This window comes from Equus caballus, chromosome X (genome assembly GCF_041296265.1).
Source record: "Equus caballus isolate H_3958 breed thoroughbred chromosome X, TB-T2T, whole genome shotgun sequence".
Taxonomy (NCBI): domain Eukaryota; kingdom Metazoa; phylum Chordata; class Mammalia; order Perissodactyla; family Equidae; genus Equus; species Equus caballus.
In genome coordinates, this window is record NC_091715.1 from 124,717,949 (window position 1) to 124,735,512 (window position 17,564).

At 37.6% G+C, this 17,564-nt stretch overlaps 1 protein-coding gene across 1 annotated transcript in view; it reads right to left on the bottom strand.

Moving 5' to 3' along the window:
• Positions 1–17,564, bottom strand: part of ZNF280C (zinc finger protein 280C) — an 88,301-nt gene that overhangs the window by 65,315 nt on the left and 5,422 nt on the right. Inside the window, exons 2-6 of the mRNA XM_001491635.5 lie at positions 14,121–14,166; positions 13,953–13,999; positions 10,049–10,195; positions 7,619–7,684; positions 7,388–7,521 (exon numbers count right to left, since the gene is read on the bottom strand). Of these exons, the coding sequence (XP_001491685.2) occupies positions 7,388–7,521; positions 7,619–7,684; positions 10,049–10,195; positions 13,953–13,983 (378 nt within the window). The 5' untranslated portion in view covers positions 13,984–13,999; positions 14,121–14,166. The remainder of the gene's footprint in view (positions 1–7,387; positions 7,522–7,618; positions 7,685–10,048; positions 10,196–13,952; positions 14,000–14,120; positions 14,167–17,564) is intronic.

Here is a 17,564-nt window from a genome sequence, read left to right on the forward strand (position 1 = left end):
AAAGAGGAAGATTGACAACAGATGTTAGCTCAGGGCTAGTCTTCCTCAGAAAAAAAATAAGATAATATTATTGGCAAAGTAGAGGCTATATTTTGGCACAACATTCCTGCAAGAAAATTTTGGCAGTATCTATCAATGGCTTTAAAGTGTTCATACCCTTTGATCCAATTATTCCAAATATTCCACTTCTAAGAATTTATGCTAAGGAAATCAAAACATTTAATGGAGAATTATTTCTAATAGCAAAAATTAAAAACCTATATGTCCAACAATGGAGGAATGGTTAAATAAATTAAATAGATTATCGTGCAACATCGTTTTTTGAGAACTATCCAAGATAAAGAAAAATGTTCCCAATATAAAGTTTAGCGAAAAAAGAGGAACTGATATCTGTGCATAAAATATAGTCGTGATTGATACACGCTACATACCACACTAACCATCTGCAGAAAATAAAACCAAAATATAGTATGTATTCTCCTCTGTTTCTTTTCTATCCGCCCAATACGTATGACCTTTACAATAGGAGTATAAGGATCTTACTTGCGTGTTTTTGCTTACAAGCTGAGAGACAATCAGGTTTTAAGAATTTTATTTCTCTACTAAGTTTTCTGTTGACATGGGTTTGTTGAGAAGTTATGGAGACAAATATTGAAGTGACCCAAACCATCTCATTCCTAGAATTTGAAGCATACGAAGTAGATTTCTGCATTTGAGCCTTGTATCTGCACTTAAAAATGGAAGATATTCACTAGCAATTTCCAAAATCGATCTTTAACAGAAGTTCCTCCAAATGAAGTTAATGCTGTAAACCTTTTTGAGGTGATAACTCTGCTTAATTAAGTACCACCATTTCAGGGAGCAGACACATTATTCAACAAATAACTTGATAAAATAATTCTTCAACTGGGAACTTTTTATATCTCATAAAATAGTTCAGCAAGATACCAAATACAATGGTAAAGTACAACAGGCAATAGACTTGGCTTCAGATGTCCATTTATTTAACTATGCAACTTGGGCAAGTCATTTCTGAGATTCAAGTTATTCATCTTTCCAACTGAAACAATAGCCACCAATTGTTGTCTATTTAAAATGTACTTGCCTCTTTCACAGTACATGTAGTCCATCAAGCAGTTGTCACAACAGTACTAAAGGCCTGATATTATCTCATTGCCTAAATAAGTAAACTAAGGTTAAGTATGGTGAAGTAAGTTTCCCAGTACAACCCAGCTTGTTATCGATGATGAAGCTCGAATCAGAACCCAGGTTGGCCTGATTGTACAGCTTGTGCCCTTAAGCTGTATCACACTGACTTTAAAAGGGGTAATAATAATTATTTCCCTGGCTGCCTGCCTGAGATGTTGAAGTAAAAAGAATAAAAAAGTTCAAAAATTTCAGAGAAAATTCCCTTACACAGCATTCTCAATTCATTTGAGAATATATATCTGTCATTCTAGACCCTGGCTGCACATGAGATCACCTGGAGAGTTTTTAAAAAAATCTATCATGCCCAGGCCTCGCCCCAGACCAACTGACAAAAATCTCTACTTTTAAAAAGCTCCCTAGGTGGGGCCAGCCTGGTGAAGTTTTCGTACTCCTCTTCGGCAGTCCAGGGTTTGCCAGTTTGGATCCTGGATTGGGCCTACATACTGCTCATCAAGCCATGCTGTGGTAGCATCCTATATACAAAGTAGAGGAAGATTGGCACAGATGTTAGCTCAGCAACAATCTTCTTCAAGCAAAAAGAGGTAGATTGGCAACAGATGTTAGCTCAGGACCAATCTTCCTCACACAGAAAACAAACAAATAAAAAGAAGAATCTCCCTAGGGGCCAGCCCTGTGGCGTAGTGGTTAAGTTCAGTGTGCTCTGCTTTGGCAGCCCGGGTTTGTGGGTTGGGATTCCACGTGCAGACCTACTCCACTCATCAGCCATGCTGCAGCTGCAACCCACACACAAAATAGAGAAAGATTGGCACAGATGTTGGCTCAGGGCTACTCTGCCTCAGCAAATACAAAGAAAAAAAGCTCCCTAGGATTGGGAATTTGATTGAGGAGCTTTGATTAAACAAGCATACCCACAGAAACAAAAAATTCTGAGTTTCAATGAGCTCTAGTTTCTAACTTTTCTAATACGAAAGATATCACCACCGTCCACCCCTGACTCTTTGTTATTTGTTCTCCTCGGACCCAGTTAGGGACGATTTTTCATCTATTTGCATTTAAATAACGTTTTCTTTTTTGTTTTTCTTAAATATCAAACAGCTTATGATAGCATGAGAAAACCACTGAGTTAATCCGATTCTAGCTAAAACTCAAATAATTTTTAAATTTCTGGTGGCCTGTGTGAACAAACTTTTGGGACTCCTCTCCCTGGTGTAATAGGTGAATCTAACAAGTGAGCTACATAGGCTTAAAATCCATACTGTGCTATGAAGCAGCCACTTGGGCTATCCTAAGCTTGGGTTAGAATGACCTTGCAACCCCACATCTCATGACTGAAGGTGCCAGCTGGACAGATCCACAACAGGAAAAGATAAAAGGTACCTGCTGTACATTTCCCCAGCTGTGCTTCTTGGAGATTAAGGGAAAATTCACCAACCCTGGCCTTGCCTCCCTCCACACATAGATAACACCAACATTCCAAGCCTTGTTTAACATATAACCAAAAAATTCTTGTTTATGTTATCTTTGAAGTATGTGGCTATTAGATGAATAAGCCCTTTCCTGCACGTACACTGCTTTGTTTAAAAGTATATAATTTACACTCAGATCTGTGGACCTTGGAGCAGTTCCTCAGAACACTCTGTTGGACTATATCCCAGGACTCGAGTTCCTCACTTTGATTATGGAATAAACTCCTTCATTTAACCTTTACCTAGACTCTTTATTTCAATTGACACATGCCATCTTCAGATAGACCTATTCAGTTTTTTTTTTAAGATTTTATTTTTTCCTTTTTCTCCCCAAAGTCCCCCAGTACATAGTTGTATATTCTTCGTTGTGGGTCCTTCTAGTTGTGGCATGTGAGATGCTGCCTCAGCGTGGTTTGATGAGCAGTGCCATGTCCGCGCCCAGGATTCAAACCAACGAAACACTGGGCCTCCTACAGCAGAGCACATGAACTTAACCACTTGGCCACGGGGCCAGCCCCTCACTTATTAAGTTTTTAAAAACATTAAAGCGGCCTGTGGATGCTTACGGGATCCAAGTTTGAGAACCAGTGGTCTGGGTAAACATTTTCATTTTAGAAATGAAGAAAGTGGAGCCCAGAGAGGTTATGACTATGCTCTAGTTATGAACAAAAACAGAATCAACACTCAAGTCTCTCATTTTCATTCCAGTTTCTTAGACTAGTCCAGGGTACAAGGGGCAATTGTTTCAGAATGCAGATGTAAGTTATCCAAACTTCAAATCTTTGCTTGAAAGTTCAAATTTTATCATTGGCAAGAATACTATCAGTAGTTTTTCCACGATAGGCACACTTTGTACATTTTTGAGGACTGTAAAACCGTGTGTCAGACACACTCTAAATGTGGCCCCCACAATTCCCTCATGATACTTACACCCTTGTGTAATCTCCCCTGGAGTGTGGACAGAATCTATGATTGCTTTTGACCAACAGACTATGGCAAAAGTGATGAAAAGTACATGATTATGTTACATAGCCCATCTTGCTGAGGACTCTCTTTCCCTTGTTGGCTTTGAGGAAGCAGCCATGTTAGGAAGGCCTACAGAGCAAGGAAAGGAGGGTGGTCTCTGACTGACAGCAGAAAGAAACCGACACCCCAAGTCTGACAACTCACAAAGAACTGGATGCTGCCAACAACCACGTGAGCTTGGAAGCAGTATTAAATGACACTTCAGTTCTGGCTGACACCTTACTACAGCCTTGTGACACCTCAAAGCAGAGTACCCAGTTAAGCCATGCCTTGACTCTTGACTCATAGAAATCATGAGATAATAAGTGTACATTGCTTTAAACTAAGTTTGTGGTACTGTTGTTATACAGTGAGATCTCGTCAAGACGGCAGCATAGGTAGACTCTGAACTCCCCTCCTTCCACAAACACAACCAGGTTACAACTATTCTTGGAAAAATTACCCTGGAGAGAAAACTGAAAACTGGATAAAAAGAACCCCCACAACAAGGGACTGTCCTGACTGAGGCGGAAGAGGCAGAAATTCCTTCTGGAGAGGAAAAAAAGCCACCTTCATGAGCCCCAGAGCTCCACAGCTGGCAGGGCAGGAGCCAACCTAAGGTATGCAGCCCTTCTTGGAGGAGTGGGGACCTTAGCGGGGGCCCATTACTGCTATAAGCACCCTTCAGATTCAGCATAACTGAGACGAGTGTCTTATTACCTGGCTTCGCTGGCTATTAACTGAAGCGGGGAATACTCCCAGAAAAGCTATCCAATGAAGCCGATAAGACCCGAGTCTTAAAGGGCCCACACACAAATTCACTGTCTCAGAGAGCAACCTAAAATCTCCAAAAAGAAAGCTTCACAGTCCTTTGGTGAAGAGAGACTCACCTGGTAGGCTCTGGATGCATCTCGATGAGAGGTGAGACCTCCCCAGAGACTGAGACATTGGTGGCAGCCATTGTTGTGACCTAGTACAGGTGTGCTGACACAGACCTGGCAGACACCATTGAAATGCTTCCCCTGGCCTGATAGCCCAGGGGTCTGCCACACCCACTAGAGCACAGATTTAATACACTTCAGCCAGGGCAGGCAGCCTGCCCTAGAGACCGGCCCCACCCAATAGCAAGCCCTCAGGCTACTTGTCAGCCTGCCTAGACTGGGTGCCTTGTTCCTCTACAGGCAGACAAGTGTGTCTGCCTCTGTGGGGCAGGGCCTGTGTGAGGACCAGGGGAACTGTTGGGGGCACTGGTGGAGAGGTGGGGGCCTCTGCAGTGCAGTGTCGGGGTACTCTCCAGGGTGTTGAGGAGTCTGCATGGACAAGGACTGTGTTGATGATGTATGTGGACCTTTGGGGGTGGGGCTTATCAGTGGCAGAAGACCTATGCTTCACAAACAGCCACAAAGAGGATTGGCCCCACCTTCCAAAGCCTGAAACAATTGGGTCCCCCCAGGCCTGGGGCCAGCCCCACTCAGCTACAATCCTAAGAGAGCTGACAACAGCCTTGCAGGCCTGAAGACTACAGCAACTGTAAGCCCCTGAGGCTAGCAACCAGCTACACTGGGTACCCACCCAATTATCAGGAAAACTGCTACAAGAATGTGTTATTAGACCTTGTAGTCAATGGTGCTGGGGCTCCCCAAACCCAATTTACAAACAGCCTGCCAGGGGAGTAAAGACTAGACTCTCTGGGTACCTGCAGTAAAAGCAACCCTGCCACAGCAAAAGGACACAAGTAGCCTACACAGGGGTCACTCCTGGATCATTTGGACTGGTGACAAGAGGGAAGCACACTGTTGGGCCTCAAAAGGTATCTCTTACATAGGGCCACTTCTCCAAGATCAAGAGACATAGCTGACTCACCTAATACATAGATATAAGCACAGAGAAAGAGGCAAAGGAATACATTCCAAGCAAGGAATAGGACAAAACCCCAGAAAAAGAACTAAATGAAACAGAAATAAGCAATCTACCTGACAAAGAGTTCAAACAAAAACTCACAAGGATGCTCACTGATATTGGGAGAAGACTGGATGAACACAGTGGGCTCATCAGCAAAGAACGGGAAAATATAAAAAAGAAGGAATCAGAAATGAAGAATACAATACCGGAAATGAAAAATTCACTAGAGGGACTCAATAGCAGAGTAGACGATACAGAGGAACAGATCAGCGAGCTGGAAGAAAGACTAGAGGAAATCACCCAAGCTGAACAGATGAAAGAAAAAAGAATTAGACAGAATGAGAACAGTCTAAGGGAATTCTGGGACAATATGAAGTGCACTAACATCCATATTATAGGGGTCTCAGAAGGAGAAGAGAGAGACAAAGGGGCAGAGAATTTATTTGAAGAAATAATAGCTGAAACCTTTCCTAACCTAAGGAAGGAAACAGACGTCTAGGTACAGGAAGCACAGAGAGCACCAAACAGATGAACACCAACAGGCCTACAACAAGACACATTATAAGTAAAATGTCCCAAATTAAAGACAAAGAGAGAATCCTATTGTTATACAGCAATAAATGATCAATACATGGTGCTTTGTCAGTCATCCTTTCAAGTAAAAATGGCATTCCATTTTTTTTAAAAAGCAGCTAGTTCAGCTTGCAATTCAGTCACACAAGTGCTTCTCCTCAAGTAAACCTTCATACTGGAGATAAAGAAATGCTTTATGCATACCACCCATTTCATCACACAGAATATTTAAAAAGAAATGCATTCAAGGGTTGAGGTTAATAAAATTAGTGACAGTTATTACTTCTTCAAGGATATTCTTAAGTGAAAGTGAAATTTTTCTACTGTGAGTGCTTGGTGGTCACCAATACAAAAATTACTTGTACAGTTCAGTGCCACCGCCTTGGTTCAGATTAAGGCACCAGCAGATGTCCCCTCCACTGCTTTTGCATCAGCAGTGCAAATATGGACAGCGTAAAAAGGGCAAGCGTCTTAGTGTTATCATGACAATAGTTTTCACCTCACTGACCCCTGAAAGAGTCTCAGGAACCCCAATGGTCTGTGGACTATACTATTGCTCTAAGGTTATGCTTCTATTTCAAAAAGTATATACTTAAATGTGTGGGTGGATGTGTGTATGTGCATATTTTAAAAACTGTGGGCTAACCTAGATTGAAATCCCAGATCCATCGTTTACCAGCTGTGTGGCCTAGAGTGAATTATTTAGCCTCTCTGAGCCTCAGTTTCCTAAACTATAAAATGGGGATGACCGTGCCTCCTTCATAGGGGAGTCACAGGAATTAAATGAGATTAATTTATATATAGCATTTAGAACAAAGACTTTACCCAGATTATCAGTCGAACAAATGTTAAATATCACTATTATCTATTATTTCTGTTAAACGTTTGAAAAACTCAACTATGAAGCTATGTTTTCAGAATAAACAGCAACAATGACCTCGGAACAAACTTCCCAACTAAGAATACCTTGTTCAGGTTACTATCTTAAGAATTTTGCCTTACATAATATTCATTACTGATTATAGTTTTTTACCCACCTTTAGATAGCATAGTTTTCAATACTATACCTATTGAATTTAAGCATATGACCTGATTTATTAATTTCCAGTTATTACTTTGGATATTGGTTGAGCTGTCATAAAGATGGTGACACTTTCTGAAAGTGATTATGCTTCTACTGGAATGGTGACTAGGCTAGTCTCCAATTCTAACTGGGTACTATAATAGCCAATGTGTCCCTGAGCTAATTGTGTAGTTTCAGGAACACTTACAGGTTTAGACGCTGTCCGAATAACAGATGTCTGTGAAGATTTAGATTCAGGACGAAATCTAGGCGAGGCAGACACTGGATTTGAGGTTGGGTCTTTGTAGTGTTGACTTGTAGGCTTGAATGCATCAGTAACACCTGTATTTCAAAATTATATAATATATTGAATATTTTTCTATACAACCAATTTTGTCAAAATATTTCACTTTGCAATTAAAATAGTACAATACTGTACCTTGATTGAGTGTCTCATTCTTTACTCCCTTTGAAGATGAGCTGGAGTTACCTCTGTTCAAAATATCTATAAAATTTATATTTATTTTAAAATTTGTTATTTGAATGAAATACATATTAAGATAGACGAAACTTTCCAAAAATATATCCATATGCAACCAATAATTGAAGTATATTTCTTTCTCTTCCATATGCAACCAATAATTGAAGTATATTTCTTTCTCTTAACGGTGACAGGATTGTATATAGACTTGGGTTCCTGTGACTTGAAATCAAGCCCTTCTCCAATCTCCATGCCACATTCATACCCTTAAAATTCTGGAAGTGTCCTTATGGGCAAGCTGATTGCATTATCTCTACCAATTCTCTTGAGTTCTGAAAGGGACACTATCAGAGACTGCAGACTAAGTTGAACTCACAGTACCAGAGTATCTCAAAGCTACTACTAGAGGAAAAGTCAATTTGAGCCTGACATGACCCTTTGGACCAGTTTGACTGCTCATTCTTGTGCCCATGTGAACCCATAATTTCTGGGTTATTGAGGAATCAAATGAAAATTTGGAAGAGTAGTGATTTGCCTAAAACTGCTAATCTGGAAAAGATATAAAGCATTAAAAAAATCCCATAAAACCTCAACAAATTTCCTTTTTCCCCCTCCTAGTACAAAAGAACCAGATCTCATAAAATAAGTCTTTAAAGGGTCACACAAAATTAGGATTGTTCTATGATAATGGAAATGCAGTGCTCTACGGCTTAGCACTACAGAAGTCTTCCAGGAGAAAAACCTGCTCCTTCAAACCACTTGATATTCTTTTCATTCAGAAATTCAAGATAAGTATTTACTCAAGCCATTAAAGAGCTATTCCTATGGTACTTTTTGATGACTGTAGTTTATTAAACACAAGTTTTTGCGCCCTCTCCTGGTGGTGCTATATAAATATTTAGCCCATGTTCCATATGCTAAAAATATTTTATGGCTCACACATAAAACATCAGTAAAACCATTTAAATTCTGAGTTAATTTAGAAAAGAAATTTCACTGGGGTCAATTTTCATTTTGACAGAATCACTTAAAACTAATATACATTGTTCTAGTTGAGTACTGTTAACAGTCACCCACAATTGATATAAATCCCACTTGAACTGTCATGCTTTCAATAAGATGATTTGAATAATAATTTTGAAATATATTTCAGTATAAAAATAATCACAGTGACTAGGAAACAATAATTAAGAGAATATAGTATTCTGTTCCACTATCAGCAGCAAACATGCCAAATGTCTGGTTCATTTTATAATTGAAGTGGCATTCCACTTAGCACCTCTCAATTTGCCACAGGAAATGATATTGAGAGTTAAATTAAATTATATTCTTCTACCTCTGATAAAACTAAATAGAAGTGCTCTTCCAAGATTAGCTCCAAGAGAAGCAAGAACTAGGCTTTCAGAAAATTAAAAATGCATCTCATAACCACACTATTATGCCCTGCCATGGTAAGTAAGAAAACATTGGTATGCTGGCTACATTCTTTGGTAAATTCTCCTGGCTTAAAAAAAGGCAAATATAATGGAAAAGAACCTGTTTCTTCTTTCTCTCAACATAGTGAAACTCAGTATGTTCTTCCTTTGCACTTTACATATTTTTGATTGGACATTTTAACAGGTATCATCAATATCTTCACTTTAACGTTATAACACCATCAAGTCTAACTACTCTAACAGAAATCTAACAATCCACAAAGGTACTGGACACATCTGCTAGAAAGCCACGAGGATTAAGTGTGCTGATTGCCTGCGTCATCCAAGTACAGTGGCTAAAGACCAGGCTCTCTGTCCTTCATGAATATAGTCAGGAGTTGATGGAAGATGGGTGTGGCCAGAACTACAGCCTGTGTTAGGACACAGACAACAGATTGTACAGTCACGCAGCACCTGTACATTTTGTAGCCATGAATCAAGATGACACTGTGATGAGGTGGTTGCCTGGATGTGAGAATCCCCATCAGAGGTTAACACAAACTTATTTAGTATTCTGATATTTTAAGCAAAGCATTCCAAATGCTTCCTTTTCTAGGTACATTTGGCTTAAGAGAGAAAAAGAAAAATTAACAAATAAAAAGGTAAATAGGGTACTTGGCTCCACTAAAAAAATACGATTTAGAATCTCAGAAGGCCTATAACGTCGTTGGTTAATCTCAACCTTTAGTTAACTTAGTTACCATTTTCCTTTTCTCTCATAACATATTTTAACATCTCACCTCCTTACTCAAGTCCCCAACCACCTCCTCCCTTGGATTCTCACAAATTCTTACTGACCTCTATGCTCCCTCTCACCTCCAACTCCTTACAGAGTAAGGACATATAAGACAGCCCACAGGTTTTTCCATTAGACATAATGTCTTCTAAAACTTTAATGAAAGTAAGTGATTACTTGAAATGGCTGGTTTTGATCTTGATATCTCTCCAACAAAGATCAGCTCATCATCATCTTCATCTTGAATTTCTTCCACTTTCTTCTGCCATGGTTCTAGCTCTTCTTCTTCACATTCCATAAAGAGTTCTGCCATTTTTGAATTAGCTAATTTTCAAAATGAGAGAAGAAAATCTTATTTCTTCAAAATACATTTTTTCAATACATAGTATGATTTAAGATGTACTTTAATAATGCTAATAGCGATTACTGAATTGATATTTATACTCAATACACGACAGCAAAAGTAAGAAACTCAGAACTCAATCTCTAAGATCTAAATTAGCAAAATTAAGCTAGCTAGCTAGATAATGGATAACAGTAGTTATTTACAGTAGCCAATATGTTATAGGAACAATCAAATCCAATCAAAGTGAGTTTCAGTGCCATGACTAGAATATATCTATGAAAAGGATCGTACCTAACTATTATCTGAAAACCCCCCACAAACTTCTATATTAACAAAAAGGTGATAAACTAAGAATAAGAGACAATAGGTGGGAGATATACTGGAAAAACTGAACCCGATTCAGGGATGTCAGGCACAGAGCACAGCAGGGATGAGGTGCCAGAGTGAACAGAGGGGAATTGAGACTTATTCCATCCCAGGGCAGATTAGACATTTCTCACCTGAAGAAACGGAGCAAAGAACATACTGTGAATACCACCAGCCTGTAAGTGCTGACCAAGCACACAGAGCTCCTAGGAAGCATTTTAGTGCCTTGTTCTTAAACATGGATGGACAAGCAATGAGCACCAGAAAGATTAAAACCTCCAACGTGAAAGACTAAAGCAATAAAACAGATTAAAAAATCTTAAAGAAAATAGAGACAATACAGGGGGCAGGAGAAAATAGTAGAAAGAATGTAGTTAGCATTTTTAATGAGATAAGACAAGAATGTTATAAAAAGTAACATTCAGAAAACAAAAAGATTAAAAATAAGCCAAAATTCAAAAAACCCCAAATGCCAAAGTTGAATAAATGTCCCATAAGTGGAACTAAAAGACAAATATATATATATACTAAATAGAGAAAACAAAATTGTTAGAAAATCAATTTCAAAGGTATGTCACTTAATAAAATTTCCAGAAAAAGAATAGAGAAAAAGGAGAGATGAAATCAAAGAAAAAATACAAGAAAAATTCCCAGTTCTAAAGAACATAAATCTCCAGATTGAAAGGGCCCACCAGCACCCAGCACAATGATCAAGGGAAAAATCTAGAGTAGAGGGACATATCATGAAATTTTAGAACACAAGAGATAAAATCTGAGAGAGTGAGAGAGACAGAAGAGAGACGGGGTGGGGGGGAAGAAAGGTAGAAAAATGCTTTCAAAAGTCTTAGTAAAAAAATAATTTTCGACTTAGAATTCTATACCCAGACAAGATTTTTGTCAAGCATGAGGCACATATTCTTTCATCAAGAATAAAAGACCAGCAACATCACACAAAAGTTACCTCCCATTCACCCTTTCTTTCTCAGGAAGAACCCACCAAAAAATGAGACTTAAGAAGGAGGAAGACTCAAGATGCAGAAAACATGACATTCAACACAATACGAAGACACAGGCAAATCCCAGGACAGTAGCTGTTCAACAGGTCTAGAGAGCACCAAGCCAGAATAGAGCAGAACATTACACTTAGGAGGAATGTCTCCAGGAGACCACGCACAAACACACAGAAGATTAAAAATTAAGTTGTTAGACTACCTGGCAAGTTTCATTGTGTAGAAAATTGAGTTAAGAGGGCTACAGAAGCGTGTGAGAAATCTTGGCTATAGATTTTAATAAAATTTAGCAAGTTTTTAAGGATGAAAAATTTAAATTGTTGGATATATAAAAAAAAGAGAAAACAGAAGCTGTATCCACAACATATTAATTCCATAGTACTGTGCTCATCAGTGAACAATATTTATTATGGTCATCACAATAAACATCATTAAAAAATATGATGTAACCAAAAATTGAGATATAACTACATTGGGAGATGCTTGGAGGGAGGGGTAAGGGTAAGGAAACTAAAACCCTCATATTCCTTGATAGAAAAATCATTAGATAATGGCAAAAATTGATGATTCAAGAGATAGCAGTATGTGTATGTGTCTTAAAAATTTGGAAATATGGAAATTATTATTACAAAAATAGCTAAACTAAAGAAAGTGGATATCTTGAAAAAATAGGGAGTACATAGCCCCAAAACACATGCACACCCATGTGCATACACAGCTCTCTCACCCTTCAAGAAACTGTGGTTGTGCAACTTATAACTTTCAAACTATTCGTCTTTTTAAAACTATGTATGGATGGTTCTGGTTAAAAAAATGTGTTAAGGGAGCATCTAAATTAACAGCAGTGGGGATGCGCACAAGCGGTGCTGGATATAGGGAGTGAGACGTGGATGGAGGAACTAAAAAAATAATCAAAACAAAATCATAACTCCAGGGTTCTGGCTTAGACAATGGTTTCTTTTTATTTGTAGACAATGATATCTTTATCTTTTAAATGCAGTGATTTCTAAAGGTAATTTTACTAGATTAAAATAATGTCATTTCTACTTTTTACTCAAAATTAAAAAGTACTATGTTAAAACAATGATTTGGGGATGGCATACAAAAGAAACAACTTAACAAATTGGTGCTATTCATTTAAAAACTTTTAATTTATTTTCCCCTTTTATACAGGTACGCCAAAACCATTTCTTGGCATAACGTTGTTTAATGTTTTGTAGTCCACTTACCATAAAACAAATCAAAACAAAACAAAAAACCTTCCCACCTTCCCAAATGTAACTAATTTTATGAACTGACCCCTTTCTTTTCTGTCCACATTATTTGAGCGTAGGAGAAAGAGTATGGACTGGACATGAAATTGAATAGTTCAAATCTTCGTTGCACCATTTCTAATCAAGTAACGAGAAATTACTTGAATGTTTCCTCACCTCTAATATGGCTACAATATCTACCTAATCATAGTGGTAATGCAGATTCAGGAAAATCCCATCTAAAGTACCTAACTTCAAGCAGATATTCAAGAAAATATGAATTCCCTGCCTCTTCCCAACTCTTGGTTCAATTATAACTTTGAGTAAACCATGAAATCTTGTTTTTCTTCTCTCTTACTACAGTGACAGTCTATGCCAAGCAATTCAAGACTTACTTATATGATCTCAAACTGCTCACTATTTCTTAATGTGTCTTAACTGTACATGTCTAATAACTTCAAAGTAAGCTCGAGAGTGAAGAATGTATTTTCTTCTTTCTTTGTGTTTTCTCCTGCACATAGTAGTCTACTGAATATGCAGTAGGCACTTAACATGTGAAAATCTATGGGCTAAGAAACTAGGCAAAGTCAAGCAATGTCAAACTTTTAAAAAATGAGGAAATGCCACATATACTGATAATTAAAAAATCATTTAAATCTATATTGATACCGTGGTTTTGATACCATGCTGACACACAGATCTTCCTTATTCGTTTTAACTGGGTACTGCCACTGTCAATATATTCAAGATAAACTGTTGAGTAAAAATTTTTTAAAGGCACATAATAGTATTTACAGTATGCTCTTATCTGGAAATAATTTAGTTTTTGTCTATGCATATAAAAAAGTTTGTGACTACGTATGCCAAACAGATAATGCTACTTATCTCTAGAGATGAGGAGGAAACACTTCATTTCTACTTTACTGACATTTTTACTGTATATCGTTCTTTTTTTACTATGAGTATGCATTACTTTAACAAATTTAAGTGTTTTTATTTTTTTAAAAAAATGTGCCCACCTCCATCGCTATCACCTTTTCTCACGAAGCAAGATTATCAGTACAGAAGCCACGCATACTAGTATCACTTGCAGGAGCAATACTTACTTTTTGGCTGAAAAGGGTTGTCGTCGTCCATCAAGTTGCAGAGTCACCTAAGCACCGACACATGACATCAATCAATTTTATGAGTCACTTTAAGTAACAGCAAATATTGAAACATGAAACTTGGGATTCAGAATCTTTGGGTCTAATTTCAATCTCCAGCAAACTCACCATGTGACTCCAGAAAAGGTAGCAAGTTAAGTCTTAGTTTTCTTCCCTATAAAAGAAGGATATCTACTATCAGGGTGGATTTGTTAAATTAAATGTACACACATTTAATCTTTTTCTCCTACAGAAACCTTACCTTTTGAATTTGATATATTTGATATACACATGCTATTCACTTTCCATAACTGATTCATTCCTGAATGAATTCAAATTTATTAAATAAAATGCTGAATGTATTAAGCATTTATTACTTGAAGAAATCTAATGAATTATTAAATTACAATTTTTTTTGAGGAAGATTAGCCCTGAGCTAACATGTGCCACCAATCCTCCTCTTTTTGCTGAGGAAGACTGGCCCTGAGCTAACATCCGTGCCCATCTTTCTCTACTTTATATGCAGGATGCCTGCCACAGCATGGCTTGACAAGTGGTGTGTAGGTTCACCCGGGATCTGAACCGGTGAACTCCGGGCTGCAGAAGCGGAATGTGAGAACTTAACTGCTGCGCCACCTGGATGACCCCCAAATCGCAAACAATTTTTGAAACGCATCTTTTTGTAAAAATGAATAATCACCCTGTAATATATGTTTTAGTAAATCTGAATTTTGAAATGCTAAGTGACATTAATCTTTAACTGTTACTTATTCTTCACATTTCAAAAATAGATAAAATTATTAAAAGAAAACATGTTCAAAACAATTTTTTGTTTGTACTTTTTTTGTTTTTGTTTTTGTTTTTTTTTTTGGAGGAAGATTAGCCCTCAGCTAACTACTGCCAGTCCTCCTCTTTTTGCTGAGGAAGCCTGGCTCTGAGCTAACATCCGTGCCCATCTTCCTCTAGTTTATACGTGGGATGCCTACCACAGCATGGCTGCCAAGCAGTGCCATGTCCGCACCCGGGATCCGAACCAGCGAACCCCAGGCCGCCGAGAAGCGGAACGTGCGAACTTAACCGCTGCGCCACCGGGCCGGCCCCACTTTTTTGGTTTCTTAATGCTAACCGAAAGGAACAGAAAATTAGTTGGACAAATTTCATCATAGATTAATTCATTAAAAAATAATTACTCATTGCCCCTATGCTCAAGGTAATTAATGTGCTCAGTTCTAGGGAAAAAATTAGGATGAACAAATTATAGACTTTGCTTTCAGAAGTTTATAATCTAATATGCCTATGGTTCCTTGGACTTTCAAAAAAGCTGTTATATTAAACATTATCAAAAAATCCTTTGAATTGCTTTCTTTAAGACAGGATTTGTATTCTGAATTCTCATGCATAGACCAATTTTTTACATACAAATAATTGTGCCTTAAAAAAAGCTATTTCAATTATTCAAAAAAAAGTAAAAAAATCAGACATCAGAAACCTGAAGTATAAGGATAAACAGAACTAACTGAGTCTTCACGTTTGCCTTTATCCTCAGACTGGCAAAAGCAAGCTTTCCTGCTTTTCCCAATTCCAAATTATTTAGATTGACTTAGACCAATGGAAAAAAACTACTTTAACTCCAGAAGTTAATGGTATAAATGTTTGAATTACTATTACAAGAATCTCTAGTGAATTCTGTACTTAAGTAAATTTCCCTAGTTCTGAGGTTTAACTATTCGAATCTGTTTAACTCAATTATTTGAATAGTTATTGCTTGTCCCTAAACTAGAAATAAGGGAGTGCAGTCTCTATGTTCTGCAACTCAGAGTTGGCACCAAAAAGTCAAGCAAATAAATACACGTCAATTCTTGCTCAGCCTTAAGGACCTACTGCTACCAAGAATACAGAAAAGTGGGGAGGGCACAAAGGGGGAAGTGGTGTACCCACAACATGACTAACAATAATGTAGAACTGAAATCTCACAAGGTTGTAATCTATCATAACATTAATAAAAAAAAAAAGAATACAGAAAAGTTTTCAAGGCTCACAACTGCACAGCCTATGAGACTCATATAGGGCACATTTATTAAAAGATCATATAAAATATTTATTGGCACAAATATCCTAAAATTAGTACTAAAAGTACAAGTAGTCTATATAAACAAGTCAAATCCACTGCCTATGACTACAGAGATGACTTCTGAGGCCCATAGCAGGCCTCAGATGGTACATTCATAAACTCTAAAAAAGTCAGAAATCCTCAGATGCCATTAGAACCATAAGGTCGGTCTAAAGCTGTGCTATTCAATAAGGTAGTCAAGTCCTTCTAAACTATCACCACAAAAAACTCTCAAGTCATCACTTCAGAGTTTTGGTGGCAAAGCAAGGCATTCTATGCTAGACTGAGTCATCTGTCAGAGAAAGGAACTAGCCAGCAAAACATGCAGTGAGGACCTTAGAGCTCCTATAATAGCAACTCCAGAGTGTCTCTAGGTTCTGCAACTCAGAGTTGGCACCAAAATAGGCAGAAGAGAAAAGAACTCTCTACTTCAGCTATTGCCTTAGGTAGAGATACTATGCCCATGTTGAATACACTGTTCCTATGGGGGAAAATGAATTCCAAGTAACTGACTAATAAAAGACTTCTTGGAACACAACTCTTTCAATTTTTGGAGACTGCCTGTATAAATAATTACAATTACTATTTAGATATTTTTTGGTTTCAGACTATCTTTTAAGAACACATTCTATAAAATTTTTTAAAAACATTAACGGATTAAAATTGTTAAAATGGTAAATTGTATATTACATGTATTTTACCACAAGAGGAAATATTTTAAAAACTAGTGGATACCATTTCACTTCCAGTAGGATGATTGTAATAAAAAAGACAATAACAAGTGTTGGCAAGGATATGGAGAAATTGGAACCCTCATACACTGCTGGTGGGAATATGAAATGGTGCAGACACTGTGGCAAACACTTTGGCAGCTCCTCACAAAGTTAAACACAGTTACCACATGACCCAGCAATTCCACTCCTAGTCAGAGAGAATTGAAAACATACGTCCAACAAAAACTCGTGCATGAATATTCATAGCAGCATTATTGATAATAGCCAAAAAGTGGAAACAACTCTATTCCCCAATGATGAATGGATAAACAAAATGTGACATACCTATACAATAGAATAATATGCAGTCAAATAAAGGAATGAAGAACTGATACATACTACAACATAGATGGAACTTGAGAACATTATACTATGTGAAAGAAGCCAGTCATGAAGACCACGTACTGCATAATTTTATTTATATGAAATGTCCAGAAATGCCAAATCCATAAAGACAGAAAGTAGAGTAGTGGTTGCTTAGGGCTAGGAGGGTTGGGAGAAACAGGTCCTAATGGATATGGAGTTTCTTTTTAGCAGTGATGAAAATGTTCTAAAACTGACTCTGGTGATGGTTGCACAACACTATGAATATATTAAAATCCTTGAACTGTACACTGAAATGGATAAACTGTATGTTATGTGAATTACATCTCGATAAAACTGGTAAGAAAATAATAAGCTGGTAAGATA